Source organism: Metarhizium acridum, assembly GCF_019434415.1.
Source record: "Metarhizium acridum strain ARSEF 324 chromosome Unknown scaffold_555, whole genome shotgun sequence".
NCBI lineage: Eukaryota > Fungi > Ascomycota > Sordariomycetes > Hypocreales > Clavicipitaceae > Metarhizium > Metarhizium acridum.
In genome coordinates, this window is record NW_027094039.1 from 429,462 (window position 1) to 443,166 (window position 13,705).

The 13,705-nt window shown below is 51.8% G+C and overlaps 5 protein-coding genes across 5 annotated transcripts; 3 read left to right on the top strand and 2 right to left on the bottom strand.

Moving 5' to 3' along the window:
- Nucleotides 1–811: 811 nt before the first annotated feature.
- NAB3 (nuclear polyadenylated RNA-binding protein 3) lies at nucleotides 812–6,473 on the bottom strand. Its single transcript, XM_066121272.1, has 3 exons — nucleotides 4,857–6,473; nucleotides 4,611–4,790; nucleotides 812–4,554 (listed from the first exon to the last, which is right to left on the bottom strand). The coding sequence occupies exons 1-3, from the start codon at nucleotides 6,067–6,069 to the stop codon at nucleotides 3,392–3,394; spliced, it is 2,556 nt and encodes an 851-aa protein (XP_065973626.1). The 5' UTR covers nucleotides 6,070–6,473; the 3' UTR covers nucleotides 812–3,391.
- On the top strand, nucleotides 1,165–2,870 carry J3458_018836 (uncharacterized protein; the record flags this gene model as incomplete). Its single annotated transcript, XM_066121271.1, has 4 exons — nucleotides 1,165–1,561; nucleotides 1,624–1,940; nucleotides 2,024–2,753; nucleotides 2,839–2,870. 4 exons carry the CDS (start codon nucleotides 1,165–1,167, stop codon nucleotides 2,868–2,870), a joined length of 1,476 nt encoding a protein of 491 aa, XP_065973627.1.
- A 200-nt stretch (nucleotides 6,474–6,673) lies between the features above and the next one.
- J3458_018838 (uncharacterized protein) lies at nucleotides 6,674–7,970 on the top strand. Its single transcript, XM_007812772.2, has 3 exons — nucleotides 6,674–7,049; nucleotides 7,111–7,371; nucleotides 7,429–7,970. Exons 1-3 carry the CDS (start codon nucleotides 6,814–6,816, stop codon nucleotides 7,511–7,513), a joined length of 582 nt encoding a protein of 193 aa, XP_007810963.2. The 5' UTR covers nucleotides 6,674–6,813; the 3' UTR covers nucleotides 7,514–7,970.
- cmk1_2 (Calcium/calmodulin-dependent protein kinase type I) lies at nucleotides 7,957–10,289 on the top strand. Its single transcript, XM_007812771.2, has 2 exons — nucleotides 7,957–8,721; nucleotides 8,829–10,289. The coding sequence occupies exons 1-2, from the start codon at nucleotides 8,545–8,547 to the stop codon at nucleotides 9,888–9,890; spliced, it is 1,239 nt and encodes a 412-aa protein (XP_007810962.1). The 5' UTR covers nucleotides 7,957–8,544; the 3' UTR covers nucleotides 9,891–10,289.
- Nucleotides 10,285–13,525, bottom strand: AUR1_3 (Phosphatidylinositol:ceramide phosphoinositol transferase (IPC synthase)). The gene is made up of 2 exons (XM_066121273.1): nucleotides 12,273–13,525; nucleotides 10,285–12,150 (listed from the first exon to the last, which is right to left on the bottom strand). The coding sequence occupies exons 1-2, from the start codon at nucleotides 12,692–12,694 to the stop codon at nucleotides 11,193–11,195; spliced, it is 1,380 nt and encodes a 459-aa protein (XP_065973628.1). The 5' UTR covers nucleotides 12,695–13,525; the 3' UTR covers nucleotides 10,285–11,192.
- Between the last annotated feature and the right edge of the window lie 180 nt (nucleotides 13,526–13,705).

Sequence of the window (13,705 nt, forward strand, 5' to 3'; positions counted from 1 at the left end):
GAAGATGCATTCATCTACTTAAATCTAGGGCAAGAAGTTGGCTAATTGCCTTTCTCAAGGTCTGATATATGAGAGAGCTGAATTGTATTATCTGCAATGATTAATTTCTCACACCTGCTGGCCGCTTGATTTGAAGCTATACCTGCATGATTCGGAACATGCCCGCGCTGTCTTGGTACCTCCGAAGAATGAGCCTGGAACCCCGACGCCCCGGAACAACAACGAGAACCGACATCTGGACTCGACATGCGTCTGGCGCACCGGAGCTAGCTCGGGCCCGGCAGTTATTCAAATTCAAGGTTGGCCGTGCAGGTTCCCAGCTGTGTGGCTCAGAAAGCTTTCGAGAGCTTTTCCGGTTTCGTGCTCAACCAGCCCTACGGCGCACAGCGGCCTCTGAGCTTAACTCTATGCCTGCGCATGCGCATGCGCTTGACCCCTCTCTCATTTGGAATTGTCCATCTAGCATATCACCCCATGTTGTAATGCGCAGCTCCGCGAGCAAGATGGCCTGCGTCTTTGCATATTTCCACAAGCCTCCAGCACCAGAAGCTACTACGATAATACTGCTAAGCTGTGCTCTGAGTCTCGGAGATTCTATTACAAGATGGAAATCATCAGATTCGTCGTATGCATCATGAATACGGCCACGGATGAATTCCGATGCCCGAGCAATCTCGGGCCCACAGCCATCACGATGCGCGCAAGTGGTATAGCTGAGATGGGAGAGGCCATCAAGGGCCCCGCCAGTTTCCAACTGCCCAAGCCCAGAGAGGCTCACATGTTTGCGTCTGCTGCAACACACGAAAAAAGCAAACAAGTAAGTTACCGGTTTGATCCTTACTATGGGGGCCTCTTGTGATACTGTACCTCTGCACGTCATGCAAGTCGGCCGTTTCGCTCATCGGGCACCGGCTTGCTTAGCAATGAACGGCGCCCAATAAACGCCACGTGGAATGCCGCTTACCAAGGCTCACGCCGCACGCCTCACGCCTCACCCACGCCACCCCGTAGCTGCGTGCGAGACGGCGACCTCTTCGACGTAATACGCCTGCATCAATTTGAGGTGATTGATTGACAAGAATATTCATCAATTTCCTTTCCATCTAGCACGGAAAACCCACCACCAGAGGCTCCGATTCTTCCAGTTAAATCCACCCCGCAACAATGGCCTGGCCATACGGGTTTCCCAGCCTCACCCATGAGGAGAAGCTGCTGCGGCGCCAAACACTCGACTTGTATGCTTGCATCGCTCATTACTCAGCCCTTGCACCGGCTCTTATTTATCTATTATATCGCCTCCTGAAACGTGTTGCATATCAAGTTGAACCTGGGTCGTTGAGCGAACAAGCTCGTTACAATCTTGTTCCGAGCTCTCCTACTGTCAAGGCTCAACTGCAGCGCCCATCAGGGAGGTTTGCATCGCAATGGCGCAAAGTTGCATGGTGGTTTAGCGATGATGTCTATTTCCTCGGTCTTTGCTGGGGACAGAGAGATGAATGGGTTCTAGGAGCCATCTGGACGGCTTGGCTGCTTGTACTTTCTATTAAAGGCACGGGGAATGGTAAGATCCATCCGCAACCTTGATTTCATACAACAGACGCCGAGCCATTGACAAAAGCATAGATTATTTCCATCTCACCAAGCGCTTCGGTGCCATTGCCGTGTCCCAATTACCAATCCAATACCTCTTGGCCCTGAAGGCTTTGAACCCAGTTGCCTGGATCTTTGGCTCGTCCCACGAACACATCAACCGCTACCACAGAGTCCTCGGACGCATCATTTACGGCCTCTTGTGGCTTCACTTGATATTTTACAATGCATACTTTATCATGCAAGGCATTTGGCTCAAGCGCATCTTTGACTCTGTTGTTTTGTGCGGTGTCGTTGCCTCATTTGGACTATCACGGCATTGCGACCACCGCCATGCGGAAAGCGAGAGAGTATTCATACAGACTATTCTTCATCACTCACCTCATCGTGGCATTATTTACACCTGTCCTGCTCTTCTTTCACGCGTCATCAGCTAGATTCTTATATTACCGAGGCTTTTGCCATCTTCATCCTCGACCTAGCTGTGCGACGAATCACCACCATCAACGCCCCATCAACGATGGAAAACATACCCGGGACAACTCTCGTCAAAGTCACGTCCTCCATCCCCGTGCACAAGTTGACTCCTTTCCGTGCCACCCCCGGCTCACACATCTACTTGAGTGTCCCACCGCAAGGTCGCTCCGCAGCTGTTCCATCTTCCAAGTCTGCCATCTTTGATTACCTGTACAATCCCTTCACTGTTGCTGCTGTTGACGCCGAAGAAGGCACCATCAGCCTCATCGCTCGCGTCAGAAACGGGCCCATGACAAACGTCCTCTCCGCCTATTCGTCCGCAACACCCCGGCCACCCTCAGGATCCCGCAAGATCACCCTGGGTGTTGAAGGGCCTTACGGCACCATGGCCACAAAGTACAACGACCTTCTGAGTTGGGGAGCCACCAAAGTTCTTCTTGTATCCGGTGGAGTAGGCGCAACATTTACCCTGCCAATTTACCAAGAGCTTCAGAGAGACCTGTCCTCTGCCAAGCTGCAATTCATATGGGCCATCCGTGGCGCCGGCGACGCCACATGGGCCGTGTCAAACAAAGCCACAGGGCAAGTTGTTCTCGAAGATCCCAATATCCAGCTCTACTTGACAGGAGACATGGGCGTAGGTGAAGACAACGATGACCCTGCTGGAGGCTCTGTCGAGATGTCCAGTATGCGTAGGACGAACGGACGGTTGACGGCGAATCATAATAGAAAGAGACCCAATATCGAAAAGATTGTAGATGACATGTTCAGAGGGAGTCCGGACGAATCAGTCGCAGTTTTAGTTTGTGGGCCGGTCCAAATGACTCGAGAGGTACAGCGAAGAGTGAGGCCATGGGTGATGAAGGGCCGAAGAGTTTGGTGGCATAACGAAACATTCGGCTGGTAACAGAGCATAGACAGATGTTTCAAAACCTTTTTGTCCATACTATACTTGTAATGCTTCATGGTCAATATATATCCCTTGGTATAAATATTACAAATTTTCGTTGTGAACTTGGAACGGCTTTTGCTGGTCTTTCCTGTGACCAACTTTTTCGGCGTGGGATGCTCCGATCCAAGCTGCAGTAGCACAATCATTGTCATTGACCATCTAGTTTTTTAGCTCCAAAATCTTAATCATTATAGTTCGTCGGTGCGAATGTTCCTCTCAACCAACGTTTCGTCTTTTCAGCTATTGATGTTCACATCACTATTTTTGTGAATGATCTACTTACAAACATTCATTTCCCAGGGCCAAACAAAGTCAAATATTCCATCCTGCGCCACGCATTCTAGTTATCAAACCACCGAAGAGAAATCAACATCACTGTCTATAGCGGGCGAGCTGTGCCATAATATTTTGTACCTGGCTGGCAGCATCTCCATTGTTCCCAGTTGCACCTTGATTGCTGCTTCCATTTGGCGGCTGACCTCCGTAAGGGGCCCCATATGGTGTTTGTGAAGGTGCATGTTGGGGGTTTGTACCGCTTAAGCTCCCCAATATAGCTTGGATGTCGACTGTAGGGTTGTGAGTTGTGTGGGCACCACCGACCGCAGGGTGAGGGTAGCTCCCAGCCGCTGGAGGCGCTGCTGACTGGCCCTGAATCGTTGATAGCAGTCGCTGAAGTGTAGCGTTATCAACATGTCCCATTAGGCTGGCAATATCAGCGGCTGAAGTTGTGGGTGGTTGCTGTGGCTGTAGAGGGTACGCAGTTGGCTGTTGACCTCCCCCATAAGCAGGCTGCTGATGCTGTGTGCCGTAGGGGTTCTGATATGCTCCATTGCTGCCATAGCCTTGGTTGTAGTTTGCGGCTGCGGCACTCGACTTGGCGCGTAGAATCACCTCTGCTGCAGTGCCGGGGTCAAGGTCCACGTATTGATCAAAGCGCACATTGTTGCTTCCAGCAGAGCGGTCGAACACCTGCACAGGGACTCTGGCGAGATTCTGAGCACGGATATCCAAGTCCACAACACCGTGTACACCTTCTGCTGCTTGTCGCTGAATGACTTGATCCTTGGGAAAGCGAGGATGCAAGTACATAACCTGCGTCTTCAGGCCCTTGACCTTGAAGGCCCCCTCAACCCAGTTTACGAAATCGCGATTGACATCGGGCTGCAAGATAATTTGCACATCTGGCACATCGGCGCCGTATCTTCGTGGAATATCAAGGTCAGGTTCATTACGAGGCCGTCCATGTGGGCTCGGGCTTCGTCTCCGATAGGGATCACGATCACTGCGCCCATACGGGGGCGATCGGGACCGTCCTCGGCCGCCACGACTAGAGTCGCTGTAGCCACGGTCTCTCCCTCCGAAACTGTCGTCACGAGAGTGGTAATCGTTCCGACGAGGTGAGTGATTTCTACCGGGACGATAATCATCTCGGCCGTGTTTATCCCCTCTCCGCCCATTCTCACGGCCGCGACCTCTGTCTGGGCTTCGGTTGCGGTCTTTCTTTGACTTGTCCTGTACGCGAGATATTTCAAGATCTATCTAGCCTGTTAGAATTGTCATGTTCCCAGGTCGAAACTGGACTGTGACTTACGTATGCGACGACCCTTGATCTCGATTCCCTGCAGGTTGTCCATTGCCCTTTGACCTTCTTCGATGGTGTGATACTGCACAAATCCGTATGCGGACTTCAAAGAGATTTGTGCAAGTCTACCATATCTATGGAATAATTCAAACACGTCGCGTTTAGAAACCTTATCACTTGAGAGGTTGCCTGTCGGGGAAGAAAGCAAAGTCAGCAAACATTCCAAGTGGTGGATCAGGTTGAAAGATGGCCTACCAATAAAGATGCGGGATCCTTCAGGAAATCGATCCCACTTAGCCTCAGACATGTATTGTCTCTCGTCAGCCATGAACTGGTCCCATTGGCGTTGGTACTCTACATCACGACCCTGATCCGCGGAGTACCCAGGTGCTGTCTGGGTTGAATACGGCGAAACATTCAGGCCGCTGGCAGGGGGGAGGGGAAGACTGGCCACGGGGTCTGTGGAGGTTCCTGCAGCACTGCCGATGTGATATGATGGCGCTTGACCAGTGTTTGGTTGAGCAACGACAGCTGCGGTTGCATTAGGATTAGCTCCAGCGGGATGATGCTGTGAGGCATACAATGGGGAAGTGGAGTGCGGTTGGGGAGGCCTTGGGGGAAGGGAGGAAGTAGATGGCAATGTAGTCGAGGACGACAGAGACGCAGAACCCGTGGGCGGTTCAGCCTGTGCCGGCGAAGCAGGAGATGGATCAGAGTCGGCATTGGATTCAGTAGGTTGGGCAGTGAGGTCAGCCACAAGTTTCTGGATATCAAGCGATGAAGAACTTTGCGACTCCGTAGCAGCGGGATCTGGACCATCTGTGGGCTTAGGCTGGGCTCCTTGGTCTTTGTCTTGGTTCTGGTCTTGCTGGCCATCCTCTTTATGGTCTGATGGTGCTGGGACAGGAAGGTTGGCTGAAGATTCATGCTGGGCATTTTGATGGCTGTTTGAAACAGGAGGCGTAGACGTTGCAGATGGGTCATGGACGGTAGCAGGGCTAACTTCTGAAGATCGACTGACGTTCAACTGCTCGGATGGAATGGGAACTGGATTGGATTCCTGCAGACTTGACGACACAAGTTGATCAATGTCCTGTTCACCTCCTTCGTTTGGTTCGATGGGCGAGTCAAATGTCTTGGCGTAATCGTCGTTGGCTTCTGAGGGCTCTGGCGGAGGCTGGGCCTGCGCAGGCTGGGCAGGCTCAGTATCCTCGCCATATGGGTCGTTAAAACTGTCGTCATCTACAACATCGTCGTTGTCAGTGGCATCAGCGAGGGCGGCATCGACAACGGGCTTGTCGACAAGGGCCTCAGGGGCACCAGTGGTAGCAGCAGCAACCATGGCGTCAATGTTATCGACAGTGTCTTGAAGTGCTGGAACAACAAGCGGCGCCGCGGTGTGGACAGGCGATGGTGACACGGGGGACAAGTTGGCACTGGCCTGAAGTTCGGCTTCAGGCTCTTTCATGAAAGCGGAAGATATTCGGCCCAAGCTTAGGGAAATGGAAAGCAAAGCTGGAGCCTCTTGCACCGTATGAGCACGATGCTTAAGCGACGCTGAGCGCTGAGCTGGAAGGATAAGGTTTTGCAATGCGGGCGAAGGGTTTGGTGTGGTTGATAAAGTATCAGCAGACTTGCATTGAATCCATCGATGCTTTGGGGTTGACGATTAATAGCTGTGACAACACTGCGCCAAGGATTTGCAGGCTGCTGCAGGGCAACGGACGAGTAACGAGCAGCGCGCTTTGAACGAGTTGATGTCGGTAACAGAAGAATGTGTTTCTTTCTCGGTAGAATAACCGACTTCCTCAGTACTGGCTCGGTGAAATGGCGCGAACTGCTGAGAATGGCTCGCGTGGTAATGATGTGAAGGAGGCAAAAAATGGCTGGGCGAAGTTCGAGTTGGGAAGTGGCGCCTTGGGGGGCTGTAAGCAGACTCGGGATGAATGGTGCGCCTTCTGTGTGTCAGCGTCGGATAAACCTGGGTAGGTGCCGCTAGTCAAGTTTAGGACATGGATTTCACACCCGACTCATTAGCTCGAGGTTTCCGGCAGCTACTTTAGACAATTGGCCAAGTGCAGCCAATGCCAAATCAAAGAGACTTGGCTATCCAATCTCAAAACTAATAAATCCCGGAGATACGGGACTGGTTGTGCATTTTGATGCCACACGACATTTGGCGGCAATTCCCAAGGCCGGCTTGCTTATCACTATGATCAGCTACAAGCTGTCACGACGAGCTGTCGTTATCACAAGACCTTTGCAGAGGACACTGCAGCCCTTGCTGTTACAGAGACCCAAAAGATATGGCGCTTTTGATGCAAACCTCGATCAAGAATCCTTGGCCGAAGCAAGGACTTGGTTTCAATCTTTTGATGCATCGCAGCTACCCAAAGGCAGCACCACCTACGCGCGATCCAGCGGCCCAGGCGGCCAGCATGTGAACAAGTGAGGAGAGACTCCGTTTTTGATAGCATACGCCATGGAGTGATCGACTGATTGTGCATAGGACAGAAACCAAGGCCACCACTGTGTATTCAGTGCGGGATCTCCTGTCCACTCTGCCCAGGAATCTGCACGCTGTTGTACGATACTCCAAGTACTATGTGGCGAGTAACGATAGTCTTACATTTCAAGACCAAACTCATCGATCAAGAACTGCGAATGCAGACGAGAATCGAAATAAACTCTTTGAAGAAGTAATCCGTATCTACAAAGAGATAACACCAGCTGAGACAAGTGACGAGAAGAAGAAGAAATATGAAGTCATGTGAGGGTCTTTCAGACGCAGTACAATGCCATTTCGCCCTCGCTAACTTGGGCGTAGAAAAAAACGATTCCACGAAGCTCGCATAAAACAGAAAAAATTTGCTAGTGCAAAGAAACAGTCACGAAAGGGGCCGCAAGGCTGACATCTCCTTGGGGGAGCCGGCATAGATATCTACATTCACCAAGCCTCCCTGACACGCTCTAAGTTACGGTTGATATAATCCGGTGTTGTGCGAAAACATTGCTATGATAAATCAACCACGCAAAGTTGACAATTAATGGCGGTGCAGGTTTATAGAGTCCGCGCCGCAAATGTCACCACTGTCCCGCGACATATTGTCAATGCAATTGAGCCGGTTTGAAGATGAAACAAAGTAAACCCGTCAGGTAGAATCAAAGAGTTACGCCAGTCTACAAGTGAAAAGCCCGGAATCTCGTTGGAAACCGTCCATGATAGCTTTCCGTGACAGCTGCAGTTGATTTTCTATCAAGACACACTGTCTAGTGCACTAGATCTACATCGACATCTAGACGCCGACAGCGAGACCGCCTTACAAAAGTGAGGGTCCGCTGGTTTGGAAGGATAAACGTTCAGTGCCAGACCACCTGAAGCGTAACGACGCCATTCCGAGTTCCAATTGGTGTCTGTTTATTAGCTGGCAAACGAGGGGTGGTGCGCAATCGGCAGTCAGTCGATCCACCACATTCGAGCTGCAAGGCGGCTCAATCGTTAACGCCGTCCGCTGTGGTGAAACAATAACCCCAGCCAAGCTCCAGGTTCCAGTCCCCATCCACGCCTCTGCGTGAGACCCCACCTCATCCAGTTGACCAAGGAGTCTCACCTCCGCATAATCTCGCCGCGAGATAAATTGTACGAGCTGAGCCTCGCTAAAGTTCGCAGAGATACACCCATAGGCCGAACACAAAATCGACAGGGAGCGTTGCAGCCTCCATACGGACCAAAATACCAATACCTCGATACGTCGCTCGTGACCTGAGGACGAAGAGATATATTGCGTCTTTGTTCGGTGCTGCCACTCGTAAGGCCGCATTCGCAAACCATTACATAGAACCCCGAACGGCCCTGCCCACGCCTCGCGAGGCAAACATTTCGCAGTGACGTCCTGTCGCTTTTTTTCTGGCCCTTCTTTGCGAACACGCCGGTAGAGGAAAGATGGACAGTCAACAGCAGAAACAGCAGCCTCAGATCCAGCCTTGTAGATACAAGGTCGGAAAGACGCTGGGAGCTGGCTCGTACTCTGTCGTGAAGGAATGTGTTCATATTGATACCGGTCGATACTATGCCGCCAAAGTTATCAACAAGCGGCTTATGGCAGGTCGTGAGCACATGGTTCGTGAAAACTTCCCGACTCTTGATTTGACATGTCGCATCGTCACCGGTTCGAACAATACACTCTGGAGATTGCTTGCTGATAACGTCTTGGCCATGTTGTCTAGGTCCGCAACGAAATCGCCGTCCTCAAGAAGGTATCTATGGGCCACCAAAACATTCTGACTCTTGTCGATTACTTTGAGACGATGAATAACCTCTACCTTGTCACCGACTTGGCTCTTGGTGGTGAGCTCTTTGACCGAATTTGTCGCAAGGGATCATACTACGAATCCGACGCCGCCGACCTTATCCGCGCAACCCTATCTGCTGTAGCCTACTTGCACGACCACGGTATAGTCCACCGCGACCTCAAGCCCGAGAATCTTCTGTTCCGAACGCCAGAGGACAACGCGGACCTGCTTATTGCGGATTTTGGCCTCTCACGTATCATGGACGAAGAACAGTTTCACGTTCTCACAACCACTTGCGGCACACCAGGGTACATGGCTCCGGAAATCTTCAAAAAAACGGGCCATGGCAAGCCCGTTGACCTTTGGGCTTTGGGAGTCATCACCTACTTCCTCCTCTGCGGCTACACCCCATTCGACCGCGACTCCGACTTTGAAGAAATGCAGGCAATTTTAAACGCAGACTACAGCTTCACGCCTATAGAATACTGGCGCGGCGTCTCCAGCAATGCCAAGGACTTCATCCGTCGATGCCTGACCATCGACCACACCAAACGCATCACCGCTCACGAGGCCCTCCAGCACGCCTTCGTTGCCGCCGAAGAGCCCACCGATGGAGCAGGCGAGAACCTCCTCCCCACCATCAAGAAGAACTTCAACGCCCGCCGTACCCTCCACGCAGCCATCGATACTGTTCGCGCCATCAACAAGCTCCGCGAGGCCCAGCACCTCATGGACGGCGCTCGCTCAAAAGAACCCGGCCGCGGCGCAGCACCGCGCTGCGACGGGAACGGAACCCGCAAGGACGACAGCGGCATCTCGCTCGGCAAAGAGGACTCGGGCTACGGCACACAGCACGACGCAGACGTCGCCATGGGCAATGCCACTGCCGTACCAGCCCTCAGCAGTGTCCCCGCCTCCCTACAACCAGGTAATCAAGCGAACAAGGTCATACAAACAAGCAAAGGTCTCTGGAGCGCCCCTACATCAAACAGGTAAATTTGACGCCACGACAACCTCGACATGAACTCTTCTTCTCTTGAATCACATTAACCTCCTTCCTTTCTTTTTCACCTTGCACAGTCGACATGCATAAGCGAAGGAGATATGAGTTGGACATTAAGCGCTCTGGAAGCCCGATTTGTCCTGTAGGCTCATGGCGTTTTCTTTTGTCGAAATGTTTTGTTTCTCTTATAGAGTCTTGTTTAGATGACGAGCGGGTGGAATGAACTGTAGGATGCTTACGAATTGAGTAATGATCTATGAAGGGCGGTGCAGATGCAAAATTATATCCGAGTTTGAATTTCGAGCCAACAATGACCTCTACTTGACAAAGCCCGTGGTTTGTGACGTAATGAAAAAGACATTGGCCAGGTAGTCCGGATAATTGATGGGGACCTTTCATGTTTTTGCAAGGAGGCGATTAAGTCGGACCATTTCTGGAGTGAAGAGACTCGGCCCAGCTATCCACTGGACTTGTTCGCGGCCGTATACACCTCTCCCATACCCTCCAAGTTTCGTCACGGCTAAATGCTCAAATGTGGTGATATTTTTACAGTTTGTTCAAGGATTCATTCCTTTCTAATTCTAGTTTCTAGCGAGTGGCATCTTTGGTATTTTCTCCTTTCCTCTCCGATCATCCCTTCAAGACGACCGGGTCCCCCCCCTTCCCTTGGGGTTCATCACCACAAGCCACACAAGTCCTAAAACTTCTGCCTGCCCTCGCGGGCAATCACAGGTAACCGCCTGTCCAATATGTCCAAATCATGAGCGCCTTTCCCGTCCACTGCCAGGCTCACTAGCGAGCGTATCGGTGCATGTTAACCCTTCCCTATTGACCCATATATGCACGAATTACTTGGTATGTATACATTACGTACTTTATCATTGCAAGCCGTTTTCGTGGCTATTATATGCAGTACGTTGGACCAAGTTCACTCCCCGTGGCTATTCGTCCCCTTTCAGCATCATTATAAGCCAACTGACGAAATTAGTCAGAGGGCCGCCACGTTTGCTAGGAAGTGCCATGAGTCCAAATTAAAAAAGGTAAAACACCACGTTGCGCCAATTCGCTGTGCCGATGAATGCCAAAGATGTTTGAAAAAAAAAAAGGTGGGTTCGAAGATTAATCATGTGGAAGTTGATTTGGCAGTATGCCGAGAATCATAAGCAATTGTCGTTAAAAAGTGGCCCCGCGATGAAAGGAGGCGAGTAAGATGATGAGCTAATAGTGTCGAGTCGTCGGAGCGTGTTATTATACGCGGGTGAAAGTTTTGTGCCGATTTTCGTTGCGTTTCATTCCTAATTCTGTTGTCGAACGACGACGACTTCGCTTAATTCGACATCTCGAGGCGGCGCATTACCGTCCCATATTTGGCCGTTACTCGATATGTCCATCACCATCATCCCTGGGACTGTGTCCTCAGAGATAGTTGGACTCAGCGTGCCGCTGCTGGAGCTGCTTCCCAGCGTCCAGCCATCGCTTGAGTTTTCTCGACGTTGTTCTAGCAATCCGAGACCGAAATATTCGTGTCCGTACTCTTCATCTGCAAGCCGGTGGCGGTCTCCAATTTCGACAAATTCGTACTCCCACCGTGTGATCTTGTCGGCCTGGCGCTGAGGCAGATATCGCGCTCGAACAGAGTAGAAGAATCCTACGGCAATGAGGCCACCGCCGACAAGATCGATGGCATAATGGTGGCTGAGGTACATGGTCGACCACCAGATCCACCCGACATAGCCAATGAAGAACATTCGGAACTGAGGAAAGCAATGGCTCATGAAAAGAGCCTCCAGCACAGCGTATCCTCCATGCAATGACGGAAACGCACCAAACGGAAGAGGGGCGTTGGTGAAGTTGGTCGTATAGAGGTCGATATTGAATATTTTGTCGACGCGAGCAAGACCCGCGGGGGAACCCTCCATACCATACATGGCTGGGACTAGGCCATGTTCATTCTCGTACCAAGGAGGTGTGCACGGGAACATCAGTTGGATAGTGACGCCAAGTATGCTCATCCAGCCAAAGGTTCGCGCAAACACGGGAGTTGTCCCAGGAGCGGCAAAGATGAACATGAGGAGGGAGCACACCGCAGGAGCCCCGAAGTGAATAATACCATAGGGGAGCCAGGCTAGAATGTCAAGGATAGCGTGCTTGTGAGCGGAGAGGATATTGGACAAATTGGCGCCGTACAAGACATTTTCGAGGGCCGGCAGCACTCGAACCCAAATATGGGGCCTGTAATCGTAAGGGATAAAGCTATGAAACGTTCTGGTTAGCATTGCCGAGTTCGATTACAAAGCCCGCAGATGAACAATGAACTTCTCTCAAACGAGGGGAGAAGGAAGGTGGGACGTGGAAAGACGCGGAAAATTACATACCGACTGCAGAAAAAATAGACAAGCCAAACCCATATCGTCACAGCTGGCAAAAAGAACTGTCGGGTGGCGGGCATGAGAAAAATCCAAGATACAGCTACCAAGGCGAAAAATTTGAGGGCGGGGGCAGGAGGAGCAATCCAAAGGGAAAAGAGCGTCAATCCGATTAGGAAGACGTATTGCAGGTCTGATGCTCTCCATCTGTGCCTTTGAAGATCACGCAAACCATCCCAGAAGTTGAAAGATGTTCGCAAGGCAGTGATGTCTTCTGCGCCGGGGTGTATTATCTTGGATTTGGATCGGGCGCGTCGTCGGCCAACATGGTAGCGGTTGGGGAGGCGGTTCAAAAATGCGATAGTCAAGTTCTCAGTCCATAGCGACGGCAGAACCGGCTTTCCCGGAACGGAGCCGGGAAGATCCTTCATGATAGGAATATCAACGGAGCTGAAGCCACGATTGCGGTTCGCCGGGGGGGTTAAGGGGAGAGGGAAAAGGTCGTTCGGGCTCGACGAGACGTTCTCAACGCGAGAGGCGACTGAGATCTGGCGCACAACAAGACGGGGAGTGCGTTTCGAGGGCGTCAGGGTCCCGTCGAGGGCGGTGACAAATATCTGAAGTAAAAAAGATACCCAAATTCTATCTCATAATCCAAAGCTGAGCGGAAACCGGGTCTTCCGAAGGGTCTCGAATAGCCAGTAGACGTCAGGCGACAGAGACGGTGCGGTTTCTCGGCACGTGCCACGATGATGAGGATGATCGGCGTCGCGGAGGAGTACGGGACGGTTGGCGACTCGAGGCACGTGTGAGCGAAGAAGGAAAGGAAAAAAAGGAAGAAGGAAAGTCGTGGCGGGTGGAAAGAAAGTCAGAGGAAGACGAGTATGGAGTAGGAGAGGAGCAACGTAGGTGAGAGAGGAAGCAAAAGAGGCGGACGAGGTACTAAAGAGGGCCGGGCCACAGGAAAGAGGAATGGGAGACAAGCAAGGCTACACTAAGTCAGTGTTGCGCTACGGAGCAGGCGGGCCAAGTCAAGATCAGGACGGGCGAAGCGGCCTGGGGGCGTGGGACATGGAGGCTTGGGCTTGGCCGGCAGGGCGACAGGCTAACAAGATGGGCAAAGGGTCATGGAGATGGGAGCATGGCAAACCATGGCCGAACGGGGTTTTGGTGCCTCTCCGTGCGGCGGAGGACGAACCAGTTGACCTTCTTGGCGCCGGGGCGAGCACTTTGATTGAACATTGGAGGAAGACAAGAAAGAGCACAAAGCCTGCAAAACTGCATCATGCCTTGTCTGAGATTGACCAGAGTGCACACCTGCGCATTGCGCTTTGCCGCGAGGGCGACGGACGCTACGCTACGCTACCCGGGCACGTTTACTGCCAATTAAGATTTGGTTTTAGCTGCACCTTGGCGTGAGGCCGGCGAAGCGCTATCACGAA